Here is a 27,900-nt window from a genome sequence, read left to right on the forward strand (position 1 = left end):
ATTTTTTCTTCATAGCAATTGTAAGTAGAGATGTTACAAATGACACACTTTTCTTTTTAACAAAGGAAGAAGCTGAAGTCTGAAACTTCAGTGATTCACTTGTATGAACACAAGTCAAGGCTAAACTAGAACCCCAGTCTTTGCCGATTCCTTCTCTCCTCCCTTGCCTCCCCTTCTCTCCCTCCTCCCCTCTTTTCTACCCCCTACCTCCCCCCATCAAGTCCATGACCACATATTAATTTATTTAGTTTTGGTTTTTGTTTGTTTTTTTGTTTGTTTCTTTTAAACAGTTTTAAGAGGACAACGGAAGAGTGATATATTTAAAAAAGGGAGAGAAATCTACTCCTGTCTCTCCTCACCTGTAAACTGTACCAATTTTCACTTTGCTCTCCTGAATCTGTGCATTGAAGACATTTTCCATCTAAAAAAGAGAGAATCCAAAAACCCAAGGCTCTATATAGTGAGCTCCCATTGATTGCACTTCAAAGGTGATATAGATTACTGGCTGATGGACAGATGGACAGATGGATGGATAGAAAGACAGATACTCGTAGATAGGTGGATGGGCATAAATAGGTTTATCTCACACTTTCCCAGATCTGATTAATCTGAAAATACAAATGTGTCTCTTTAGTTCTAATATTCATATATCACGTGTTCCTTGCCCTCAACCAGTGCTGACTGATCTCCGCCTGCCACAGTCCCCGTGCCTTTCTGGGGAGCCACAGAGGTTTTCTCACGTGCGCTTAGAGTTGGTCCATTTCAGCACGCCATCTGTCCCTTGTCAGGGCCCCAGATGATTCCTCGTTGATTTGAAATACCGCTTCCAAGAGTTTGTGTTAAAGAAATAATCATGTGCATAATAATACAGTAAATCTATATTATGTACTGTCATAGGGATAAAATTATGTCACTGAAGCACAAAAGAAGGGTTCGCTCAAACTGGAGGAGTCTGAGAAGGCTTCCTGTAGGAGGTGGCATTAGATTTGTGTCTAGGGCAGCATGCAAAGGTTTGCCAAAGGAGAAATGTGTCTGTCTTGCCACCCAAAAGAGAGATACTGGGTTTTCAAGGCAGGTACTCACTGCTTTTCTCCTATCATACAGTATCCAGTATAAGCAGGGTTGGAATAAGCATTATATTAATATTTAAGAATGGACAATGGGCCTGCATGAAACACTACCCTCAGGTCACACTCTATAAGCTGACAGTGCTGCAGGTATGATCTGGGAAGGGTCCACTTTGTGATGTAAGCGTAGTCTACCCGTGGGCAGCTGTGGCCGGTGTCCTCCGGTGCTGCCCTCTGAGCAAACTCAGGGGGCGTTGACCTGGGCCCGACACAGCTGACCTCTGCAGCCGAACCTTGTCCCCTGTGCATGGCCAGTAACGGCATCTGTCGCACAGTTCTTCTGAGACTTCAGTGAGAAAGAACAGAGTGTACTTAATAGCTCTAGCCAAATAGTAGGTAGTCAGTGCTAAAGCTATTATTTTTACGCAATTAACAACATTTTGCCTTTACCATAGTATTTTGTGGAAGCCTCATTAATAACTTTATTCTTTCCCTGCCACAGGTAGACACTTATTATGTCTCATTAACTTCTGTTGATTAACAGTATGTCACATAGATTGAGTATTATTTTGCAATATAGTAACTGACATGTAAGGTTATCAAAGAATATTGAAGAATATGATAGTAGCAACTGTGCACCTAAATTTGGGGTGGAGGGAAACCTTTAGTTTTGCATGAAATATTTAGCTAAGTTGTATGACTAAAATTTGTTCAGAAACATTGCTGGAATGTTATCACAATTCTCTCTCTTTGGTTTGTGAGTTGTAGGCATTTATGAAAGTCAAAAGCCCGTTACTGATTCCCTACTTCTACCATACTCCGTAAGTAAAGTAGGTTACACGGGAGTGGGGGGGTGTGTAGAGAGAATGGGAAGGGGGAATGGTGCTGCTCTCGGGGTATGTTATTATAAAAGTAACCAAGAAAAAAAAATCTTGGTTTCAATATGGTATAATTTACTGTAAGTTGAGTATGGGGGAACTCGGGTACCCAGACCAGAAGACAGCCGGCAGAGAGCGCTGCCGCCTAAGAGTTGTTGTGGAACCTTCTGTCCTCCCCAGCCACCGAAGAAAAGAGGAGGGGGGGGGGAAATATCCATCCTCATCATCACAAGTGACTGAGACGGTCCTTAGTTTTTCCCTCCCTACCAGTGACTGTCAACTCCTAGTGGGCCGGGATCCCCCACCACATGCCACCACACGCCACCCCCTCCTGTCCTCATGGGGGGGACTGGGTCTTCATTCGTGTACAGTTAGACTTCTCCCTGTGACCCAGTCTTCGCTGTTCCACTGTCAGGAAGGTCCAGAGGGTGAGCAGTCGTCAGGGGGAGCCTGGGAGACTGCGCGTTCTCGTTCTCGGGGAGCTGGTCCCCCCATGTGGACGCGAGGCTGGGGCAAGGACGCTCACGGGAGGATGTGTTTGCTTAGAAAGGCAACTAAATAGAGTATAAACTGTGCACACATTTGGGAGAATCGGGAGATGCTGCATGAATAATACAAACTTTGAACAGGGTTTTCGTGAAAGGGGGGGGCGTATGTGGATTTCTCTGATGAGGTGGAAAACATTGTGAGGGAAAATAGAAAAGGAGTTTGGGTGTACACCCAAACTACATAAGTAAATAAATATAAATAAATGAATGAATGAATGAATGAATGAATGTGTGTGTGCGTGTGTGTGTATGTGTGTATGTGTATGTACATACACGCACACCAGGGCAAATTGGCTTGAAAGAACAGAACTGGATGTTGGCGATGGGTAATTGCTCACCTGGCTGAAAGGGAATCAGGTGACAAGGTAAGGCTCCTATGAGGAACGGAAGAGCGAGGATGTTCAGGCTAAAGAAAGGCTCTGTTTTTATGAGTTATAAGGTCAGAGCCTGAGTGTGCTGGGCCCAGAAGGCCCAGCAAGCCGCTGGGAAGCAAGGGCTGCCCAACGGCAGACATGGATGCAGCCTGGCACCGCGCGCCGCCCTGCAGACTTCTGCAGGAGACACGCCACATCGCGGCCAGCGGTCCAAGTCGTGTTCTCTCTACGTGTGACCCGGAAGTGGTTCTCAGGTTGGGATGCCTAATGACAGAGGAGAGGTAGTCAGTACTGACCTAACTTGTTCCAGCAGTTTTAAACATCCAGGGGATGACTTGGGGGAGTGGAGAGAAGCAGCTCTAGTTTGTAGTCGGAAGGTGTTACAGGAACCACTGGATAACACGCATTAGATCGTCCAGAAGCAAGAACTGCTTCGCAGTTTTCGAACGGGAGGCACGAGCCAGAAGATAGAAATTCCTCAGTTTACACCAGGAGCTGAAAGAAAATCATTGCCCACTTATCGGTTCCTTTTATAAATTGAGATCAATGAAATTCTCTGCACAACAGCATGAAATCAATTGTAAAACAGCATATAACTCACGGCCCGTATTGTAAATTGTAGTTTGCCTGACAGTAATAGGTGAGGTGTCCATGCACTGGGGGTGCATTTCTGCTGCCTATCGGACTGATCTGTTTTCTCATTCAAAATTCTCTGTTTGATCTGGTGCAAATGACGCAACCAGGCAAATGGACAACAAGATGGTGTTGCTGGGGGCTCCGGCACACAGCAGCCCGGTGTTGTCTGGGTTCCCCCACCCTCCATGGACTCCACTCGGGGTTGTGTACACGCCTGCAGTTGCTGGGATCCACTGGCCCGTGACATTGCCCTTGAGGGGCCTGGTCACATCTGCGGAGACCTACCGCCAAATCAGCTGCAGCCGGGGTGGGGGCGGGGGGAGTTAGTCTCTGTTCCTCTTGGTTTTAAATTTGAAACTGCTGTTTCTTTAGGCTTCCGCCCTGAACGGTGCCTTAGTCCTGCTCCCCCTGGAACCTTCTTTCTCACTTTTTCAAATTCTTAAAAAAAAAAAAACTACCACTTTGATTGTTGTTTTTTTGTTGTTTTTTGTTGTTGTTTTTTTGTTGTTTTCACAAAGCTACCTCCCCGCCCCACCTGATCTGGCCTCCTCTTTTCCTGTTTAGTTTTTTTTTTCCCCTCGTTCTCACCACCTCCCCTCCCTTTACCAAGGATTTCCCCATCCAGCCACCTGTGCAGCCCCCTCTCACATGTATCGTGCTATGTTCTGTTCCCTTCTCTTCTCCATGCCTCATTATTCAGAGGACACAAGTGACACTTCATCTTCTTATGGAAATACATTAAGAATAATCCACTTCGGGGTGGACAGCACAGGCATAAAAATGACTTGGAAGTCAAAAAAGCTATTTAATCAGACTGGCTTTCTTTGTACTATTGAGCTTACAGTTTTCAAGAATCCCGAGAAAATCCTCAGTTCCCATTGTAGCCGAGGCATTGGATTTCCCAAACCAGATAGAGCGATTGTTTTGTGATTTAATTTATCTTAAAAAAACCAACAACAAACAATTGGAAGTCAGCTTTAACCGCACACAGGTTTGAAAGTCTTGGCTGCATGGTTACCGTAAACACCAATCAAGTGCGAGGTGAGCCTGACGCATTTACAAATGTCAGTCAACACGAGATATACCTCTACCTCTGTGTCTGTGAATATCCGTGTCTGTATTCTGCAGCTGGGCCGAATGGCTGACGTCCCTCCCCACAGTCACTCTTGGGGTCCCTCGTCCCCTAGAGGTGTGAAAGCTTCCAGGCGCTTAGATGGCTTCTTGGCACTGAGCGTGTGGCCACCCGTCCAGGACGCCTCCTCCGTACACAGGGAGCCCTCCTGGGGTCAGCCCCTCGGATGCAGCAGCGCTCCTGGTGGCTCCCAGAGCACCCTCAGGAAACTAAAATCACCACAGTGTGTCCTGGTGCCCTGCCTGCCTGCCTGCCTGCCGGCACCCTCCGGAGTCGTCATTTGCCGGGGTCTGTCCCCATCCTGGAACTTTACCTTGGAAACAGGCGTTGGGGTCCCACTTCCCAGATCACATGCATGTCCGTCCCCTGCTTCCTTTAGTCCATCCATCGGGGAAACCTGAGGTCGGGGAGGGAGGATCGGTGCACTTTGTGTTTCTCCTAAGCATTAAATGTAAACTCCGAGTCCTCCTCATTCTCTTACCGGCTCTGTCCAGAAGGTTCGCTTGCTCTTTCTGCTTTCTGACCAGCCCCATTCTATTCCTTATGCTGAGCCTATTTTATAGGGAAATTCTGACTTCATAGTTTGATTCAGAGGAGAATTTAAATGAGGGAAAGACATGGCATCCGGGGCAGGGAAGAGCAGGAAGAAAACCATGTTGACCTGGTCCCCCCGGCACAGAGACCAAACATGGTAGGGGTTCAGAGGGGGCTAGGCCTGAGGCCTTCCACTGGAGACCCCACGCCATCCCTCACGAGAACTGGCCAAACCATGGAGGAGACAAAAATAGTGAAAGATCAGTACAATGAAGGAAGAAACAAGGAGGCAAGGGAGTAATTAATGGCTGAGAAGCGCCCAGGGTCCAGTTCAAGTGAGAAAACCTAAAAGTATGGTAGATGCCCCGGCCTGTGCAGCAACGTCTCCCAGTCCCATCTGACAGACAGGAGGGGTATTGGGGAAACGAGATGATGAGGCTTATCCAGAGCTCGGGATGGAGGCCGCTGAGCGAGAACAGCGTTGCAGAGATGGGGAGCTTCGGAGACCTGGAGAGTGTGCCTTTGAGACAGGTGATCAGAGATCATAGCGAGGCACATCACGTGGTGTGAACGCCCTGGGAAGAACAGCCTGGACACGCGTGGTAGCAGAGAGAGGTCGCATGAATGTGACAAGTGGGTGCGGTGGGAGGTCATGGGGCTGTGGTCGGAGAGGGGAGATGTTAAATCAAGAATCTCGGAAACAGTTCCAGAGATGACCAAGCGGTGGGTGTGACTGTGCTGGGTGATGAAAAACTGCAGTCCGGATGAAGGACATTGCGTTTGAGGGAGTGAAAGTGAGGCCAGATCCGGGGATGAGTCATGACTGAGGACGCTGGAGTTGCCAAAGACGGGGAGTGTGGTCGGGGAGGGAGCCGAGCCAGTGCTGACGTCACCGAGGGAAGGCGAAGCGGGACTTAGGAGCTGTTAATGCGGGCCTGTGAGGCCGGGGCTGGGTTTTCTCCAGTGATGCGTTTGTATTGGGAATTGTGTGGTGGCTGGCTCTTCTCCATCTGTGACGCGCACGTGTGTCCTGGAAAACTTGAAACTATACATCATAAAGCATTTAAATCATCCCTGTGATGTCACTCTGAGAGACCACCGCTAACATTTTGGTGTACCGCCATCTCTTGTTTTTTTGTTTTATTTTTTTAATGAAGCACTGTTGTTTGAGAATTATGTCTAGGCATTCATACACGTACCAAAAATGTGACCAGTGTTAAAGTTGACAGAACTTTGGGTAGATTCATTCAGCAAAATAACTGAGTATATTGGGAAAGGAACTCTTGAGCACTGGATTAGTAAACTGCACATTTTTCTAGTGCTTGTATTCAAAACCGACGATGTGCCGGGCACTGTGCTAGACACCGAGGCTGCAGAAGGAGTCTAGCACCGTTCCTGCCCTCACAGAGTTCACTCTGATGTACCGAGTGTGTGGTCACGTCAACAGATCATTCTGTCGTGCTGAAGGTGTGTGCCAACACCCAGGGAGGGAGAGGAGAGGGTAAGAGCTCCATCTTGTGCCAGAGGTCACGATAGAACGTGCTAGGGATATCTTAAGCAAGAAACAGGCATTTGCCCTGAGCCTGGACAGCTTGAAGGTCAAATAATAGCTGGCCGGGAGCAGAGGGAAGAAAGGGAATTCAGCGAAAGGAATTCCGAGCTCAAAGGCTTTGTTACAAGCTATGTATTTGAATTGCAAAAGCAACCCCTGTTGTCTTCCAATGTGCTTTAAAAATAATTTGAATGTCTCATTTATTTTTTAACAGAGCCACTGAGCTAACTCTAAACTCAGAACCCTATTTACCTGGTCAGGGACATTCAAGAAAACAGTCAAATTGTTAAAATGAAAAGGTTAACGGATGAGTTTGACTGACAGTTGCCTATTTAAAAACACCTATAGTACATGTAGGGGATGAAACAGACCATTGGTATTGATTTTGATGGCTATTGATCCTTATTTGCAGCTTTCCTTTAACAGATCTAAGTAGGAGCGTAGAAGGGGAGTGAGAGCTCCGGAAATAAAATGTGTAATTGTAAATACATTCTTGTTTCCCGTGTGCCCTAGATTTAGCAGTATTCACGCCCCACCGGTTTCTACTGAGCGCGTGCACATGTGCCGGATGTACAAACAGCTCCCTGGTCACGCTGCACACGGCCCAGCTGCCCCCAGGGCACGTGGACCCCCCCACTCTGACCATCCTGGACCCGAGGACTGTACACGTACAGTAAGTAGAAACATTGTTTCTGTCACACAGGGGTTCTCGCGAGCATCCCGGCGAGTTCAATCAAGGGAAAGGTTTGTGACACAGAATTAATTTTATTGTGATTAAATGCATGGGAGTGATTAGTTCGGTGGTTCTGGGAGCCTTTGATTATCACTCGCCAACTTAATTTCCATTCTGTCTCTGTGCAATCAGGCCGAGCTGCATTTGTACACAGGCGGCTCCTCTGCAAACTCCAGTGAGGGGGGACTGGCCGCTTTCAGGCCCGCCTCGGCGCTGGAGGGGCGAGGCATTGCTTGTAACGATGTGGGAGTACGGGGTGCACACACGCACCTTCTCTCTGAGGACACACGAGGGCCTTCGTGTTCCTTTCCCTTTGAGGTCACAAAGCAACTTTCACATACAGGCATGCTCAGGTTGCTTTCGACGTGAGCGATTTCTGTCTGTTTTCTAGTATAAGAGGTACTGGATATATTGCAGTATTGATTAAAAAACTCTTATCACCAGTTACTACTTGTTTTTATTCATCGTTCTTGACTTCAGTTTTCTCATCAATGATAGAAGAGTTTGGACTAAATATTTATTCCAGCAGAAAAAAAAAACATTGTTCGTATCCCGTTGTTCCAAATCTAAACCCTCCCATCGGCTTTCCTTTTCCCCCTAAACCAATCCCACACTTTTTACCCCAAAAGACACCCCAGTTAGAATTCTAAGTATTTCTCCATTTACCAATTTCTGTCCATTCCATGACTTGCCTGTTCATTCCCACCGACACATTGTAACCGTCAGGGGGGGTATTCCCCGGCCTTTCCTACCCCGCCTGACCCAGCTGTCACATGCAGTCACGTGACGTGTCCAGGTCCCGCATCTGCTCACTGGACAAGTCTTGCTCCCCTCCTGCCGCCCTCCCTCCCCGCAACTCCTCTGCACTCTGTAAGCTGCACGCTGTTAGGTCACTACCTCTTTGAAGACAATGACGTCATTCTCTCCCCCTCCCATTGCTCAGAAGCGCTCTTATGTTTGACTTTGCCCAATCATTGTTCTATGGCTTACGTTCAAAATCAAGTGCTCACTCACACATTTTTTTGTATGATTAGCTAATAAAAATTGTAAGTAACTGGAGAACAGGCACTCTGTCTTATTTTCCTTAAGCCATTCAGAATAGACATTTCAGAACTCCTCGAGTTTCTTTTTTTAAAGCAAAGCCCTTTTGGGATTTCAGTGTGTAGTTTTACTGTGGCATAAATTCAAGTTCATATGTGCCCTATAAAAACTGGGCACATTTCAGGCTTGACTTGAATGAAAGCCGATGACAGTGCTGTATTTTTCCATTCCTAGGTGGAAACAACCGAGAACAGCAAATGGAATTCTGGAACGCTATATATTGTATATTTCAAATCACGTGCATGATTTTACAATTTGGGACGTCATCTATAACAGTACAGAGCTTTCTGAGGATCACAAACTACAACACCTTTTGCCCGGGACTAAATATCTTATCAAGCTGGGGGTGAGTTCACTTTACCTTCGTCACTTTCCCTGTCCCTGGACACTCTCTCTGTCCCATCTTCTCTCCCTCCCTCACAAAAACAAACGAACAAAACCCCCCAAAACTCCTGTGTTGCTATTCACACTGAAAGCTCACTTCACGTCCTAAATGTGAATGATGCTGATCTAACTCCCACATTATTTTATATTATGCAAAAATGATAGCGTAACAATCTGAGCCAGTAGGTTTTCCAAAATCTAATTTAGAATTATCAGAAATTATTTCTTTTTTATTATTTGTAGCATGTCATGATCGTTGAGGGCTTTTTCTAAAATGCTTGGATTAATAAGGTTATTTCCCCAGGGAGCTTGAATTCATTTGAAAACAATGCACAGTGTGAAAATTTAGGTCTTATTTTTTAAAAGAAGGTTTAAATGATCCCTGGATATTCTTGTGCATTGTTATATTCTGGTTTACATTACTCTTCTATCTCAAACGAACAATCACTAATAAAACCCTAGAATCAACATAGTTTAGAGGTTTCTTTGGACAGACCACAGCAATTTTTTTTTCATGCAAAATAGCACTTTTATACAAAGGTCTTCTTAAAGACCTTGATATTACTGTGGAATTTATACGCAGTAGTCCCTTTTGTTTTTTGATGAAATGTAATCTTTTTTAAGTTTAATAGCACATCTGAAAATAACTGAATATAAACATGAGATTGTCCCTATTTGTTTTAAACACACTCTTCATTTTATAGCAATATCTATATAAGGATATTTGCTTTGATAAATGCCATAGAAAATATTCTGCTCTTGATTATGAATAAATTTACATTTATGTAGACACTGTGTATGCATTCATTTTACTTAACATGCTCTTGAATGCTCTAAATATTATACCACGAACAAATAAACTGCATTCAACTACTGCTAAGTGTCTGACCTGACACTGTAAAGCAAGGGCAATCTTGTTTTACGGTGTCAGACAGTGTTAGAAACCCTGTTCAGGGCCAAGTCCATGTGCCTAGGTGTTCAGCACACACACGCATTTGTGAACGGCAGCTTGGATTACCCTGTTACCCGAGATGTAAAAAATGTGTTCACCTGATTTTCAAAGGCTAGTACACAAATCCACACTATTTTCTAAACAGTTGTAATATTGAAATCTGGAAAGTTCTCTGTTTCTTAGAAGCTACCACAGTTAAACAGAAATCGTCACGCTCTTGGTTTCTATCAGAGAGTGTCAAGGTCAAGGAATAGGCCTACCCTCAAGGCCATTTTTAGGATATGCTATGCAATCAGTGGAAGCAACCCCCTTGCCCTGACTGCTGTGGTTTAGTTGGTTGGGCGTCATCCCACAAAGCAAAAAGTAGCTGGTTCGATTCCCGGCCACTGCACATGCCTGGGTTGTGGGCCCAGTCCCCATTGGGGTGTGTGTGATAGGCGACCAATCGATGTTTCTCTTGCACATTGATATGTCTCCTCCTCCCTTTCTTCCCCTCTCTGTAAAATTAAATAAATAAAATCTAAAAGAACCCCTTAGTCATTTATGTTTTTTAAATCTATAATACCTTGAAAAATAAACACCACTAGATTGTGATTCCACTCTCCTGAGTTTCAATTTAGATTTTGCCACTAACTGTGTGGACTAAGGCAAATTTACTTAACTGCACTGAGTTTTATGTTTTCCAAGCCCTAAAATTCTATGATGCTAAAAAGGTGACCCTGAACAAGATTCTATGGAATCAAACAAGGTCCACCCGCCACGGAGTAATGTTGATGCGAGATGTCATAAAGACGTGGAAGTCTTGCCCTAACTTTCGTTAATAAATTTGCTCATGTTTTTTATTATTTTTTATTTGACTATATTTATCAGGGCAGAAAATACACTAATATATGTTTGGGAAATATTTAACTAAAAGGTTTTGTGTTTTTTACTCAATTATTAACCAGTTAATTAAATGAACCGGAATGTTTTAGGTTCATCTTAATTAATTGAGGGATTACTGTGTATTGCACAGTTTAAACATAATAACTGGCTTTCAAGGTCATTAGATTAGTAGATGGGGATAGGTTCTCAGCCAAGGGGAGTTGCCTGTACAGAGTCTTAGCATGTTGACGAAGTGGCAGAAAACAAAACGTGCAGACATCAGAGCCTTTGAGTGGACATTAGAACAGTGGAAAATACTGGGGAATTGGAACCACTGTGATTTCCTCCAGACTGAGAGCAAACATGTTGCTTCATGTGTCTTCGTTTAGTTGCCCATGTTGACTGGGTTATCAGCTCTCGCAGGGTAGGGGCCAAATCTTTCAAACTTCTGTCTGCAGAGTCGAGCTCAGTGCCTGGTGGGAACTGGATGCTCAGCAAACAGTTCTTGAATGACTGGACCCCAAGTATGTTTGCTTCATTAAGAATCTGAGACTTCTGATATAAATTAATTAACTTGCTGTAACATGTAAGGGTTGGGGGCCGTGTGATTCCAAACTTACGCTCTTTCCACCAGAAGAAACAGTATAACATGTTCTTACAGTCAGCAGATGGTGTTGGGAAGTATGGTCGTCCCTAGTAACAATAATAATGGCAATTAAATAAAGAAGATAGTAAGACAAGTATCAGGATAAGTATAGTCTGATAATTTTCATATGACTTCTAGACATTTGCCTCTTAATGAACGCTGTAGTAAATATATTTCCTGAAAGGATTCTTGGAAATGATAAGCTTCACTTTTAAAGAATTTTGTTTTTTAAGATTTTATTTATTTATTTTTAGAGAGGGAAGGGAGTGAGAAAGAGAGAGAAGAGAAACATCAATGTGCAGTTGCTGGGGGCCGTGGCCTACAACCCAGGCATGTACCCTGACTGGGAATCGAACCTGTGACACTTTGGTTCGCAGCCTGTGCTCAATCCACTGAGCTACGCCAGCCAGGGCAATAAGCTCCACTTTTCAAAAGGTCATTTGTAGATAATCTGGCCTTGGTCTCTTTCATCACACTTTAAAACATGCTGCATTCTTAACATCCTCAGACCCGACTTGTCTGCAAACAAATGTTTGGGAAGAGAATGCTAGTTTTCCATGTTCCTAATAGTACTGTTTTAAAAAATAATTAATATATGTTATTAGTTATGCATTTCATTAGACCAAAACTGAGTTCCCTATTTGGTCAGAAGTTTCTCATCAGTTCAGGGTGGCATTTTGACTTTGCATTTTTTTTTAATGGTTGTCATTGATGAAAGCTATGGAGATGGGTTGAGGCACGTTATTTTAATAGCTCAGAGCCTAAAAGACTTCGCTGTTTCATAAAGCCACCTCTATTCATTCCCACTATTTTCTTTAGATTTTCCAAGCCAGGATTTTAATAAGCATTCAGTTGCATTGAATGCAGTGGCCCCTGGTGCTGGCAGGTCAAACAAGACACTGATTGCTTCAATTTCATTTAGATGATATCAGTTAGATTAGATCAATGGGGAAGCAACCTTAAGGACCTGTATTCCTTGCTGATGGACCGCGCTCTTAACCCCTCCAAATACCTGCCAAAAAATGTGGAATGATATTTTACAGGTAATTCTGTTATTTCAGCAGCCCCTTTATGCATTTTGTTTCACTTACAAGGCAAATTCTCTCGTGAACTCTTTAGATTCTGAAGAAGTTCTATGTCACATTGCTAGTTTACGGATCTTTCGTGACAACCCAAACAAGCAGTCCTTCCAAACCAGAGGGTGTCTTTGTTTCTCCCAGAGGGCATCATAAAATTATCAAAACGAAGTCGATTTTAATCCATGTTCTGGGTTTTTTTTTATATTTAATTTTATGTCACAAAGTTTAGTATTTCTTTGGGGAGAGTTAGCAGGGAAAAGTCTTAAATTATTAATGCAAAAATATAGTGACAGACTATCAAAATTAAATCCCATTGCATTAAGGGTTTACCAATAAGACGCCGCAATGTTTTTTTTTTTCCCTCCCAAGAGAAAAAAAATGTGGGAAATGCAAAGGACGGGTTTATCTCCCTCTGAGGACTGGAAGGAAGGCCCCTTTGACCGCTTTCTGATGATAACACAGCTGTCCCTCGTGGCCTCTCTTCCTGCCACATTTTCTGGTGGACTTTTAGCACGCCGGAGATGTTTTGATTTTTCTGTTTTAATGTTCAGATAGTTGTTCTTGGGCTCACAGCGACGTGTCCTCAGGCTTCCGGTCAGGGTTTCACCACGAGCTCCATTGATTCTTCTTTATTTGCAGAGGCTCTGTCCTCAGGAGGAGGATGGCGTCCGTCCGGCATGCATATGCACGTACCACAGCTGAGAATTAGCGGGAACCCACGGAGGTTAATTAGGTCCCCAATCTTAATGCAGTTTCATGCCCGGGCCTCAGTCTAGCCCATCTGAACCTTGCGTATACCGATGAGAACATACCCTGAAAACATGGGTTGATATTGTATTTTTGTAGCAGCCCATGAGACTGAGCTCCATGTCAATTGACCATGTATTGTTATTTATACCTGTGATGAATTATTTGCAATAATTGTGCAATATTAAACTTCAGTGTAAAAGATCATTAAAAATCAGTCAGCTTTCTCCGATCTTTAGTGAAAAGAATATTGGCTGTTTTAAGTATCAAAAGGTCGTTCCTCATTACCAAAGTGAAAAGCAGGGACGGGCCCAAAGACACAAAGAAGTATTTTCATCGTTTATATTCGTGATATCTACCTTCCGTGGAAATGGACTGAGGAACTGTCTGCTTTTTGCATTGTCCTATGAATTTGCTTCTTTTTTCTTATTGATTTGGTAAAAAAAAAAAGTGTTTTTTTAAGATTTTTAAATTCCATTGTGCAACTTACAGTTGTAACCTAGAGAGATGCTTGAACAAAGCTGAAGTATAGTTTTCAAATATCTGTGTTATTTATACAAAGACATAGTTGCTAATATTTGCTAGCAAATTTAGTCTAGAAATAGCCCATGTGCCTGTCTCAGTTTCCTGGAAATATGCTTATCCAGCAGTTCAGGGAGTTCAGATATTTTCCTAACATGTTTAAACGTTTACTTGCAGATTTTTTGCAGTTTATTATGATAGCGTGCACAAAAGTTTCCAAACACATTTAATACCCATATTTCTATTTTTGGCATGAGCAATACCTTAGTGGGGAACTGGTGAGGGGTCGGGGGAGGTTCTGCGATCCCTTTAAGTCTGTTGGCGGTTTAACAAGGCCCAGCTCCTGGGGTGCAGAAGTCTGACTTGACCCTTTAAGGCATTAAGCAGTCACTCAACAACCTCTTTGCTGTTGATTTATGAGAAATATTGTTGTATTCAATTACACTGTTATATTGGCCACACTATAGTAAATAAAGGGCAGTTATATTTTCTGTACTTTTTTTTTCAGAAATCACTTGTTTTCTCCTGAAGAAGTCTTTGGTCTCTATGCCTTTTTTCATGGGGTGTTAAATTCATTCTACAATAGGAACCTTTGCACAAGGCGAATTTAGTGAGGGCTGTTCACGCAGTTACTGTGCAGGAGTGGGCAATGGTAGGTTCGCGGTTGTTCGTAAAGTCTCCTTAATAAATAGTCATAGAGAATAAACCCTGTGCTTTGCACACTCCTAACTGTGACCTGCTTTTGCCCACTCCTGTACGCCCTGTCTCTAGGCTCTGACTTAGGACATATTCTATTTCATATGTCCATGCACTCTGGTTATTTTCTAATTATTAGAGATGGCTATCTCGTGTCCTTAAAAATTAAAAAAAAAAACCACACTAATCAAATGTCAAGCCTCAGTACTGAAACAAATGTATTTTGGGGGGTAAAGGGAGTTTTATTTCAAAGAATCGGAAACTCTTCCCATGCATTCTCTCTCTTCAGTGCTCATCTAAACTTTTGGGACCCAGAGTGAAATGCGCTTTTCTTCTTCCATCTCTGTTCAGGCTTGCACAGGGGGCGGGTGCACACTGAGCGGGGCCAGTGAGGCCCAGACCACGGCAAGTGCACCCGAGGGTGTGGCCGCCCCCAGCGCGCACTCCTATTCACCCCACTCCTTCAACGTCTCCTGGACAGAGCCTCAGTATCCGAACGGTGAGTGAACCCTTTTAGCCTCGAGTGAAAAAGATGATGAGCAAAGGTAAATTAATATTCCACAAGGCAGCTTATATGTGGTGCTTAATTTTTGATGATCATTTTAGCACATAAAATACCTGAGATAGTATCCTTGTCTGTAGTTGGGAGACTCTGGTTTTTAGGCTAACGCAATTTTGGTGGCTCAAAGGTGCTCCCTTTTGATAGTTCCTGTGTACTGCATCTTGTTGTGTAAAATGTTCCAGAGAGGTAGAGGGAGTGAACGGGGATTCCCTGAGAAGGCCCTCGTGACAGTGACATCGGGTTTTCAATGACTTTCTGTTTTCAACAGCCACTCACTTTTTCTGGGTGTAGAGAGGCGGAAAGTTCATGCACATATTGTATTTCAAAATGCTTTTGATTTAGTAAGATTATCAAGAGATCACTGGGAACTCCCTATTTTTACTATGTCATTTATAAATATTCCAGCATACTGTTTTCTAATAGTGCATACAGTAAATATACCATACACTTGCTTTGTTTGAAGGAGATGGCGTGTGTTACTCAGTGGTATACACACCTTTGCGTGGTTTAGAGAATAAAGTTAGTTGCCTAAGTTCGCTGAAAGAACATCTTTATAAAAGAATTTTTGTAATAACTTGGGGTAGGAATTGCTTTATTCACTGATGGAAAGTATTTTTACACGTCACACAGCACAGTGTCATTGCTCTGAACCTCAGAAGCTTACATAACATCTCCTTCTTGTTCCTCTGTGAGACAAATATCAAGAAGACTTTTAATATTGTAGAAGTGGTTTTAAGTAACTCATCACTGAAAATTGAAATGGCCTCTTTTAGCATAGCTAAAAAGAATAAAAGAAAAAAATTACAGTTTTATTAGTTTTTCTTATGTTTACTATGTTATTAATTATTCCAGTCATCTCATTTTAATTAAACTTTTGGCAAGTGCAGTAGATATATTTGAGGTAGTGGAGAGAGCTTTAATACTTAAAGTGAGTAATTATCTCTGCTATTGAAGTTATTCTTGTACTATTACAACTTTTCTAATAAAAATAAATGGATGTCTATTTGATAGTTACATTAAACAGTGAAAAATCTTGTCATACTTCAAGCTGCACAAAGTACTCTAGTCCATAGGTGGCAATGAAAATGTTAATAATGATTTATTTCCATCGGAATGCTGTTAAATGCTATGATGTGATTTTCCTGGTAGAACACTTTCCTTCATCCCAGTTGGTGGTTGCTGCTGGCTTTATAGCTGCACTCAGAATCCTAGGTTGACTAGGGAAGTATTTTCTGCCTTTCAGAAAACCTTTGTACATCACGTCTTATGCACTTACAAGCAGTTTTAAAATGTTCATTGAACAATAAGAATTTGAGGGATTTTTGGTGATTTGCGTTAACACTTCCATTGTATTCTCAAGTCCAGTACTTCATCTCATCAGGATTTTGACAATGTTTACTGTAGGAAAATGATTAGACATTTCAAAAGGAATAGTTTCATTAAATTACTTTTCTTCTCCTCACTACTTCTCCCTTTAATTTTTCCCAGTTCACCAATGTTTGACACCTTTGCCTTTTGTCGGGAAAGGGGTCATCTGATGATTGGGGAACAAGTGTCCCTCGGGCTGTTTCCACAGCCCCCACACTTCTCCCCCAAAAAGGGAAGAATGCAGTCCAAATTGTTTATTCTGGTATCTGGATCTGCCCAGCTTGTGACTCACCCTGCATTTACGTAGCCCTGAGGTACACTTTCTCCTACAGCCACCCTAGAATATTTATAGCTAATGCAGGGCTGCACGACGTGGGGGTGGAGTCAAATCCTCTCTCTGACCTGTAGTAATGGTGCCGCTTTGGGAAATTTACTAAACTCCATGGACCCCGGTTTCTGTGATTATCAAATTGGAGTTAATAGTTCATACCATCTCTCTTTCTTTACCTGTAGAAATCTGGCTCCTTCTGTTTTCTCACGAAATCCTTCCACTCCTTGAGTGTAAGCGAAGCTGTCTGTCTTCTCTTGACCGTTTATTCTGTGTGTGTGCCTTCACGATGGTGGATACTTCATTCATCCGGGCTCAGATCTATCTGGGCATATGTCCAACTTGCCTTAACAATGATAAGGAGCACAAATTGTTCATTTCTGTTTCCCTCCACAGAGCCTACTGCAGTGTTGTACTTTCCATTGGTATTTAACAATGTTTAATTTATTTAGCTTTTCCTGTGAAAATGACTTTTGAGCAGCAATAGGTATACGGCAGGGTTCTGGCTCCCTAATGACACCAACAGAGAGAACAGAATACATTTTAAACTCAGCAAATCCAAGTTACTGCCTCCTCACTTCTCTGCCTCTCTACCGGCCCTTCCTTCCGGGTCCTCATTCTGCTCTCACCAATAAACACCATCCACTCCCCCCAGCCAGGAGCCTGGGGGTGCTCCCGACTCGATCACCCCAATTTCTCTTGCCACACAACCTCTGACTCCTCATGACCTGCTAAAACCTAAATTTGTCCATTTGCACTGTATTTTTGATGACCTACTATGTGTCAGCATACTGATGATACCAAGTTGAATTTGCCGAATCCTTGATTTGACAGTATTGGAGTTCCTTGGGGGAAATATTTGTGTAAACAAATAATCACAAGGTAGAGATGTCCCAGAACACCAGGTGTAGCGAGAAGAAGCTTCCGGAGGAGACATATGGGGTGTGGCTGTGTCATCCCTCTGGGTCTTCATTAGCATGTAGCTGGTTTGGCTACATGCACGCATTTAGGTCATGTTCAGTCACAGGGGATGCTTGCCTGGTTTTGTACGCCCCAGACTCCAAAATCTTGACTCTATTAGTCAGTTATAGATCTAAATAGATTTTTTCACTAGGACTTTATAAACATGGGAAAAAAAACGTTGAGAAACCCACAACAAGTGTTGACCCAGTTACTGAGAATTTATATGTGGTTGTGTATCAAGACAGTGGCAATAATGTCAATAAGAACAGAACAATTTTAGGAAGTTCATTATTTTTGCCAACTTAAACATAGTGCCATGAGGACAATAGACTGTTCTTAAAAGAATGTTTAGTTTGATTTTTTTGAGCACATGCATTATTTGAGGAATGGGTGGCAGAGAAACCCATTGACTATAGATCTTCTTTATACACATTCTATATTTGCTGTCCTGAAGGATATTAAGGGATAATAGAAGGTAAATAAATTTTTGTAATGTATATAAATGAAGGTGTATATGTAAATGTTAATTAAGTACTCCCCCCATGCAAAGAAAAGATTTGATTTCCTGTTAACACAACTAATAATAATAATAGCACTAATAATGGCTACAGTTTATAACTACGTGCCAGACACTTAATTCTCATAGCTTGCCCGTGAAGTAGGTACTGTCATTTCCACATTCAGATGTGGAAACTCCAGTTTATAAGGATTAAGCAATTTAATTATCAAGGCAAGACAACTAGTTTAAATAGGAACATAATACAAAACAAGATGTGAATGACTCAGAAATTCATGATTTTATTTACTGTACTTCTACCTAAAAATTTTGTGGTAATATTTATACAGTCGGATTCCATCTAGCTATGTGGGAAAAATATATTTTTTTAGTTACTTCAACTTGTCTCATATCTTGTTCTCAGTGCTGATAACATTCCTAAGATCTCTATTCCGATTTTTTCTCTGGTTTTAAAGGAATAACTTTTTTTTTTACTTTTTTATTTTGATGCGAGTTTATTTTCTAAGAAGTCAAAATGTGATTCTCTTTCCTTTCCTGGAAATTCTTTGTCTAATAGGAGCCGTGGGTTCTGGTACTCGGTGAGTCACTTAGGGAAACTGCCTTGACAGTTAGGAGCCAACCTCGTGTAACTTTTATGAAACACCTCCGCTCGCTTTGTCAGTAGAGTTTCCCCAGCACAGTCCTTCTCAGGTGGTGCTGCTTCCATTTTTAGGAGAGCGTAACAGTAATAAGGCATCACTGCCCCATGCGAAAGCCATCCTCTCTTTTCCTTTTTAATTGAAGGATCAACTATGCACACAGGGACCTGTCTGCCACATCCGATCATCATCGGGCCTTGGGGGGAAGCCCTCAGCTGATACTCCCGCTGCCATGCCGCCCTGGAAACAAACAAACAAGTGTGTGAGGAGCGTCGACATACACTGGGCATGTCATTGTTATGATGCACCAAAGCATCGTTGTTTAATTCTCACAGTAAACAGAATTCCTCCGTTTAAACAGAGGCGCTTTGTGCTAAATCGACACTGCATTGTGCTCGTATTGAGTTTCCTCGGTTATGTATGACAAGCTATCGAGCACCTTAGGAAATGCAATTTGACATAACATGATGAAGAGGCACAAAGATATATCCCCCAGCGGATGTGCCCTGTGGACAGTTACGATTCCACTTCCCTGTGAAAATTAAACACCTTAAAAACTCGACCATTGTGGAAAGAGAAAGGTGATAAATATGAAACTGCTTATGCTAGATAGCCAATGGGGATGAAGTATCCACTTTGTGGGTTATCCATGAAAGAACCTGAATTTGTAGAACTGGATTAAATTACCTGAACCCCCGTTAACACATAACATAATGCTTTGTTTTCTTGCCACTATCTCACTAATTATTAGCTTAAAAAATAGGGGGGGAAAAGCACAAAAATATAGTAGAGTACAATGTAATTCAGTTTCTATCTGTTGGGTATTTGCCTTCCGTCTCTCTCAATCCGCTCTGCACTCTTCCCTGCTCAGCCCTGGGTTCTAGGCTGACCTTCACGCACAACGTCAACAGGCAGCTTCTCTCTCTGCCTGGTTCGCTATTGGCTTGTCCGTGAGCGGTAGCAAGAGAGGAGAGGATGGGAGGCGAATGCAGCCTCAGACCTTCCTCCCTGCGGTTCCCTCTCCTCCTGGCTCTGGGCTACAGGGCTGCATTCCTAGCCAAAGGCTCCGGCTCCTATCCAGAGGGCTTCCCACACCCCAGCTCTTTCTCCAGGGTCCTGAATCCATCCCCTCCCTGTCCGCTCCACACGTAAAGATGTGTACTGGCTCCCAGCCAGCCGGTCTCCCAGGAGTGCCGGCTATGACTAGCTGGGGATGCTTTATGATCACTTATTGCCCTCCCTTAACCCTTCCCTTCTCTTCATAAGTGGTCCCTTCACTAAATCGTCCTCCGCTGTCCATTTAAGTTGCCACGAGTTTCCTGCTGAGACTCTGATAGATTCCTAAATCTCATTTAATCCCACTCGCCATGTAGAATACGGGTCGGGGGGGCAGCTAGACAAATGTGAAATGCTTCCCTTCATTCTAAGAGAGTCAAAAGGGAACAAACAGGATTCCCATCTTGTTATACTTTGTTTTGGTGCACTAGATATTTTGAAAGCAAATGCGAGCCGTGTTCAGAAGGTCTCAAGGCAGACTGCACCTGCCCAGTGGGCCTCATTCTACAGTTCTGGTCTACAGGTGATTTTCCAGCCCTTCCTACAAATGCTGTCAAGTATTGCTTATCTACAGAACGTGCACATGTATGTGTGTGTGTGTGTGTGTGTGTGTGTGTGTGATCTCACCTGCACTTAAGTCGGACTTCAGTGTCCTCTGCCTCTCAATTCAAATACATCCTAGGTACTAAAAAAGTCTCAGCTGTGGAATTAGCTGTCACCAGCTTCCCATCATGTTATGCTCAGCTGATTGTCATTGACTCATCTTACACTCAGGCCTTGTCTCAGTAACTCTCTGTGACTTCTTCATCCCCGGTTCCAGATGTCATGGTTATCTGGTTTCTCAACATAGCTCGCTAGGGGTTGACTTGGTAGAGTGAGTCAGGTGGAGACAAAGAAGTAACTTTGGAAAGACTGTCACTGAGGGAGAATGGAGAAGAGCTCAAAAAGTAGACCCAAGAAGCAATAAAGTGCAGCTGCTGAGTGATGGGAAGGCTGAGACCTGGGTGAGCGGCCTCTGTCGCCTCAGTCCCGGAGGGCATTTCTGAATTGGAACGTAGTCCTCGATGCCCATAATGCATGGTCTGAGTCATCGCAGAGTGACTGAGCGATATTCACTACAGTCCGGGGGAGAAGGCAGGTATGCGGCGCTTGCTAAAACGATTTCCTTCGAAAATGGTTCAGATTTTTAAAGTTTGCACTTAAGGGATGAGATTTAGTCATCACAAAAATGAACTTCTATAAAACATCTCATTTCCCAATATGTCAGATAAATGAGATATGATGCACATAATCCTAGCATAAAAGAAATTCTCTCTTCCCCAATTATGCAAGAAAAGGGGAATATTGATCTGGGTGCTTTCTATTTCCATGTTGAAAAGCAGGTCAAGTAGATATTTCAGGTGTCTTACAATTTCTTTAGGAGCTTCTGCCACACATTATTTGCACACAGATTGTGTTTGTGTGTATGTGTGTGGATTCAGGGATTGCTTAGTGGAGTACCTGGCTCATAGCAATCTTGTCCTTATTGTAACTGTGATTTTATCCACTTTTTTCTCTTAAATTTTCAGTGAAATCCTTGGTGTTTTCCCGATGTATTTTTCATTTCTTCATTTTAATTCTTTTGTGTTTTTGTGTGTCTAATATTAAGTTGCATCAAATCAGATAGTTTCTGTAAGTGTTCTTAGAGTTATCATCCATGGCCATGCCAGAATAAAGGGGGTGAGATGCAGGCAGCCACACCCTGCAGAACTATCAGGGTGTGTAATAGGAAAAGGAGGCCTCTCCCTCCCAACTCTGGAAGTAAGGGAAATGGATCTGCTTGCTGAACTTGCTAGAGTCTGTTGTTTTAAAACCCACTCTTTGTCCAAAGCCTCTGTCTCTGAGTTATTCTTTAATATCATCTTTTTAGCAAGTTTCTTTTCATGCTTCAGGTGTCTTAAGTATCTCTTTTTCCTTAGCCTTAAATTTTTACGCTGTATAGATGTTCATATTTTAGTATGCTGCATGTTCATTAATTTATTCATTCAATCAATATTTATTAAGTATCTACTATGTTTTAGGTATGGTGCTAAGCTCTAGTAATTCACAAGTAAGGAAACATCATGTCAGGCAATTAATGTGAGAAGTGAATAAGTGTTGGAAGGGAGGTGTCCTCTGTGTTATGTGACAAGCTCCCGACAGCCGTCCTCGGGGAAAGCCATGTGACAGAGGAGCATTTAAGATAATTTCTCAAGAATGCACTAGGAGGCCATTGTGACATTAATTTTCCTTTGAAAGAGGTTCTAATTCAGCATGTAAGCAAAGTTCTGTTTCCCACGGTATAATGAATGTTTTGATTGAATAAGTCAAATGGTTATATGATTAGCCATTCAGTGTCTTTCATCTCTACTAGTTGATGTCATGATAATGCATATAACTTTCCTTCTGAAATACACTGTATTTGATCACTGAAACCAGCCAATCATCATTTCTCTAGCCCATTCATGAGTATCTCATAAATGGGAGTAATTTGCTCAAGGCTCCTAGGTTTACATAATTCAGTGCTGTAGTTAGGAACATGGTCTAGTTGCATGAGGAACCTAAGCTGCCAGGTCATAGTCTGTCTCCTCTGGAGCCCAGTCACCTCAATTCGAGTCCTGACCCCAAGAGTCACCAGCTGTGTGACCTTGAACAAGCTACCTGATCTGTCTGTGTCTGAGTTTTCTCGTCCGTAAAATAGTGATCATAATATGGCCTGGAGCCCTGGCTGGTGTGGCTCAGTTGGCTGGAGTTCTGTCCCGTAGACCAAAAGGATGTGGGTTTAATTCTGGTCAGGGCACATGCCCAGGTTGCAGGTTTGATCCCCGGTTGGGGTGCATACCCTGGTTGGGGTGTGTGCAAGAAGGCAACCAGTCAGTGTTTCTCTCACACCAGCATTTCACTTTCATACTGATGCCTCTCTGTCTCTGTCTGTCTGTCTCTCTCTTCCCCTCTCCCCCCTCCCCTCTCTAAAAGCAATGAAAAATATAATGTCCCCAAGTAAGGATAAATTTTTCAATAGTGCTGCCTGTATTATAGTAGTTCTGCGTGCAGAAGGTTAAAAAGCAGTTCATACACACCAGGTGCTTAAAACCGTGCCTGCCACCTCCTGAGTAATATACAATGCATTAACAAATAAGGTCATTTGACTTCCAGAGAGCGTGTATTAAGGATATCATTTTAGAAAGCAATAAAAATTATAAATGTGCTTAATTTATTCATTTTTGAATTGGAACACACATGACAGCAGCTAATGGGACGCGATGGAAAGAGTCCCACCCTGGGACTCAGGTTTTATTTCCGTCTCTGTACTAATTAGCTTAACAATTTGCTAGTCAAGGGTTTGAAGCCTGTTTTTTCCTCTGGAAAGAGACAGGGTTTAGACTCAGGGAAATACCGCATCCCACAAAACTGCGAGTCCCGTCAAGAAGTGCTTGCTTTCTCTAAGTCATTCTTGGCCATTGTCTGTCAGTGACACTAAATGCCAATTATTATCTTCCCAGGTGTTGTCACTAGTTATGGGCTGTATCTGGATGGCGTGCTAATTCACAACTCCTCAGAACTCAGCTGCCACGTCCATGGGTTCGCGCCGTGGAGCTTACATTCCTTTCGCGTGCAAGCATGCACGGCCGAAGGCTGCGCGCTGGGCCCACTGGTGAGTTCATGTTCGCGGAGCCTGGGAGCGGGTTCAGTGCCACGTGAGCCGGGAACGAGGAAGATGTGAGGTCTGGCGACCACTCTCCGCACAGCTAGCCTTGCAGGCAGGACAGGGGATTTTCTTCTTATGAAATTTCACCTAAGACTTAGGAAGAGTTTATATTCAACATAAATACTGCGCATGCCTCTGGTGAGGGACCAAACCATCAACCTTTCACTGAAATTTCTAAACATATTGATAAGTTGGCCAGCTTGGCAGGCAGGCGTACAATCTTGCATAATTTAGTGACGTATTTAAAGTGCATTTTTTCTTCCTGATAATGGGTTCTACAGCTAAGGAAGTTTATGATGAAAAAGCGAAAATAAATAATTGAAAGCCCCCATTGCCACAATAGAGCAACACTGCTCCCCGATAGTTGGGCTAATCAATTCAAAGGTCGAGTTCACCTCATCTATTAGAATGAAATATTCTGATTTTATTAGCGTAATATAGCTTCATGAGGACACTGTTTAAAATTACATTTATATCAGCTTTTGATAGCCACATTTTAGAAATCTATAATATCTATCTATATTTCACCAGTAGCTGAAAGATTGACAAAAATTATGCTTTTATTACCAGTCTAATTTTGAAAATGCAATTAGTAGTACGTAATTTTCAGAGACTGGCATGACATTCTTTAGTTTCAAAACATCACATTTTAATGTTGTGCGTTTTTCTGGATTAATTAGATTTACCTTCTTTTAACGGAAATGCTCATTAGTTTTAGATCCTTTCTGGCAATCTCTCCTAATGCTCTATCATTTTAATGTACTCTGTCTTCATTGAAGAGTGTATTGTATAAATATTACTTTGAAAAAAACAGCTCTACCATTTAATTTGCGCTTCCTTATTTTCCATCACACCTCCCATTTTGTTTCAGAAATTGGTGGCTTTCCAAGCTGCTCTAACAGCATCTACCCGGGGAACTGAGCTGGAGTCTTTATTGCCATTAAGTATTTTATAGCCCAGACCCTCGGATGGTTACTTACTCTTAAAAGCAGGAATGGCAATAGGCCAGCTTCTCTTCTCCATTCAGAGAAGGAAAAGAAACAAAAGAACACTTCGCAAGAGCTCGAAACTTAGGCTTTCTCAGGAATCTAACCTGCCAGTTGTGGTCCCGGCTGCCACGCTGGCTGCCGCCCTGTCTCCTGTTGTTCGCACGACGTTAAACAAGGGGGACACAGTTATTGACCTGTGTCCTGCCTGGGTATAGGTAGTGTTAACCTTAAGAAACCAGGTGCCACAGCGCCCTGATGGGGCGGGAAAACAGAATGGGAGTGTGAGCCCCGCCCTGCCATAGCCCTGTCCCTGCCAGACTCAGTCCTCATGTGGAGAGGTCTAGTCTCCTCCCTGTGGTACTCTGCTCCATCCTGCGCTCGGCCTGCGGAAGCTGTTCCCAAGTCAGTGATCCATCTCTAATCACTGGAATTGAACAAGAATGTCTTTATTTAGAACAAGTCAACTGTATGCTTGCCGGGAAGTTAGAACCCATGGTCTTCAATAGATTTCTAAAATATTCTGTTCTGTACAGGTTACAGGACTTCTTATGCCCTCCAGAGATTGCCTATGAGTATTCTAAGTAGCACCAGACATCTGCCACAATCGTGTAGGATGTTACAGGTTTCGGTCTTTTCGTTGAGGTTTTTTTTTTAATGTGTCTCATTGATTTAAGAAGTCTGTGAATCAGTCTTAAAAGTCAGGCTTTCCTATGATGAAATTACAGTATGATAGTCAACAAAATTCAGCCAAATTAGCTACTATATTACATTTCATAGGCATTCTTTTATTTGAAACCCAATGTTATAACATTTTATTGAAACAAAAGTATATAATTTCTATTTTTAAATCTTTTTCTGGCAGAAATCAAAGGATAAATTCTGTGAGAGTCAAATTTTGAGTTCATCTAACAACATTTCTTAATAATAACTCTTGGTTTTTAGAAAACCTGCCTATTTATTTTACATCTGTTATATATTTAATATCATTTTTCATGTATGCAAGGAAATACTATTCAAAATCTTCTATGACAGATACATTCAACAGGCATAAATGTGTTATGGTTTTGAGGATTCACCCTCCAAATTGACAAATTGCCCATATAATGAAAAAAAAAATAGTTTAAAAAGGACAAATTAGATGAAATACAATATTTTTTAAATAAAAATGCATACACAAATTCTACCTTGTTATCACTTTAATGTAATATTAGCACAATATGTTTTTTTCCTTTAGCCTAAGTTTATTATTTGTTATTTGTAGTTCAGAAGGAATTGCTCTATACCCATTTGGAAAAAAAAAAGGATTTCTTTTTGTTTCTTATCCATTAACACAATGTATTTTGCTTTTAAGGAATTCCAGTGTAAAAAAACAGTTTACAATGTCTTCGATCCTAATTTTAAGATGCTAATATGCATTGTCAAATTACATCTAATCATTGGGACTCTATAAAAGTTTGAAATAATAATTTAAGAAATCCAGAAAATGCAACAGAGAATTTTTTGTGTGCTTTCCTCGCTTTCAATTATATTGTTAAATTATATCAGAGAGAACCCCGTTGCATTTTGTGTCTCTATAAAAAAGGGAATTTGTCCACAGGAAGATCACTTTGCTCCTGCTTGTTTCCTCTTGACAGTCTGAGACGGGGATTTTATGAGTGTGTTTGGCCTCCGAACGCTCATCGGGTTCAGTTTCCCAGGGGCCCTCTTAAGGATGAAGCCTGGAACTATAGGTCACCGCTGTGTCAGGTGCTTAAAAAGCTGGCGTGGTTTCCTGGTGATGGCCCGCTCGCACAGATCAACACCCTGACACACGCGGGCACACACATTTTCACGTTCGCTTTTTACAGGAACGTGTATTTAAGACATCTAGATTTTAGTTACAATAGGTGTTTTGGACAAGGAAACACTACACGGGAAATCAACCCCATTACTATCTGCTGCTATTCCCCATGCCTCCTTGGGAAACACATTCTACTAAACTTCAGATGTCTCAGCTGTGACAGAAGGAAAATGATGTCTGCTTGGGAAGGATTGCTGTGAAAAGTTAAATGAAATGATAATTTATACAAGGGTATCTGGTACTTGGTAAAAGTTTCATCAAGGCTGAAAATTTTATTAAAATGTTTAGGTGCTTTAATTGCACCTTTGATACTTGCATTTGTTTGAATATTTGTGTGTGTGTGTGTGTGTGTGTCACAGGAGGTTCCAGGGGAATGCAGGCCAATCTCCTAGGATGCCTCTTTCTTAACATCTTTTTAGGCAAAGTAGATAATCAAAAGTTTAAAAAAAATTAAAAGACTGAGTCAGTGCAAAACAGTACAATCACCAAATTGAATGTGGAGCAAAACCTGGAGTGTTTATCCAGAGACTTAAGGAAATTTTAAAAAATATATCTATTTTGAATTAACCAGATATGTGAGGATAATAATATAATTTTCTGGAATTGCCCTAATTCTTCACCTATTTGAGTCCCATTTTATTTGGAGCCCTTTAAAATCATCTCATGCAATAATTTGGACTTTATGCATAGATATAGTAATACTATTTGCATTGTTGTGAAATATTAAAATGATGAATTGATATTTTTGCAGTCAAAGTTCTTGAACATTATTTTTTTGTATGTAGCCATTAGACTACAAAGAAAAAAAAGAAGAAAAAGTGAGCAAGAGTTATAGATCTCAAGAACCCCGTAGCCTGTCTCAGAGGAAAATAAAACATGATGTGACCTTGTAGTTATTAAATATTAACACTCTGTCTTTTTCACATTTATTTCCATAATTGAGAAAGTGAATGCACCCTAACAAATGAAAGTTTCATAATTCCGAGTATTTGCCTGCTTGTAAGGATGAGCCTACACTTCAAAAATAAGGTCAAAATGATCAGCATTCGATGAACCTCAAAAGGTCAACAGTCACAAGCAATGCTTATGAGTTTGTGGTGATTCATTAACAAATGTGAGCACCAGAGCTCAAAGAAGTGTGTGTGAGTGTGTGTGTATCTGTCAGTCTCTCTGTAAGATGCTTGTTGGGGCCTTTGACAAAGTCCAGAAGTCAGGAAGTTAGAAACACAGGGCTTATGCCTTTCTTCTCTTCTGCAATCACATGAAAATTGTGTTTAAGCAGTGCTAGGAGTAGTCCATGGCCACGCACAGCCGTAGGCACAATGGCAGTGGGACTGGGTCCACATATTCCGGAAATCACAAATAACCGCCTCGGTCAGGAGCTCCCACTCGAAGCTGTAACAGCAGGAGGAAGAAAACACGAGGCGTGCTTTGATCGTGCTGCCAAAATGAGGTATTCATACAAGA

The 27,900-nt window shown here is 42.2% G+C and overlaps 1 protein-coding gene across 1 annotated transcript in view; it reads left to right on the forward strand.

Moving 5' to 3' along the window:
• USH2A (usherin) overlaps positions 1–27,900 on the forward strand; it is a 511,215-nt gene that overhangs the window by 260,627 nt on the left and 222,688 nt on the right. Inside the window, exons 33-36 of the mRNA XM_028531335.2 lie at positions 7,235–7,394; positions 8,730–8,901; positions 14,797–14,944; positions 23,399–23,550. Coding sequence (XP_028387136.2) covers positions 7,235–7,394; positions 8,730–8,901; positions 14,797–14,944; positions 23,399–23,550 — 632 coding nt within the window. The remainder of the gene's footprint in view (positions 1–7,234; positions 7,395–8,729; positions 8,902–14,796; positions 14,945–23,398; positions 23,551–27,900) is intronic.

Source organism: Phyllostomus discolor, chromosome 15, assembly GCF_004126475.2.
Source record: "Phyllostomus discolor isolate MPI-MPIP mPhyDis1 chromosome 15, mPhyDis1.pri.v3, whole genome shotgun sequence".
Lineage (NCBI taxonomy): Eukaryota > Metazoa > Chordata > Mammalia > Chiroptera > Phyllostomidae > Phyllostomus > Phyllostomus discolor.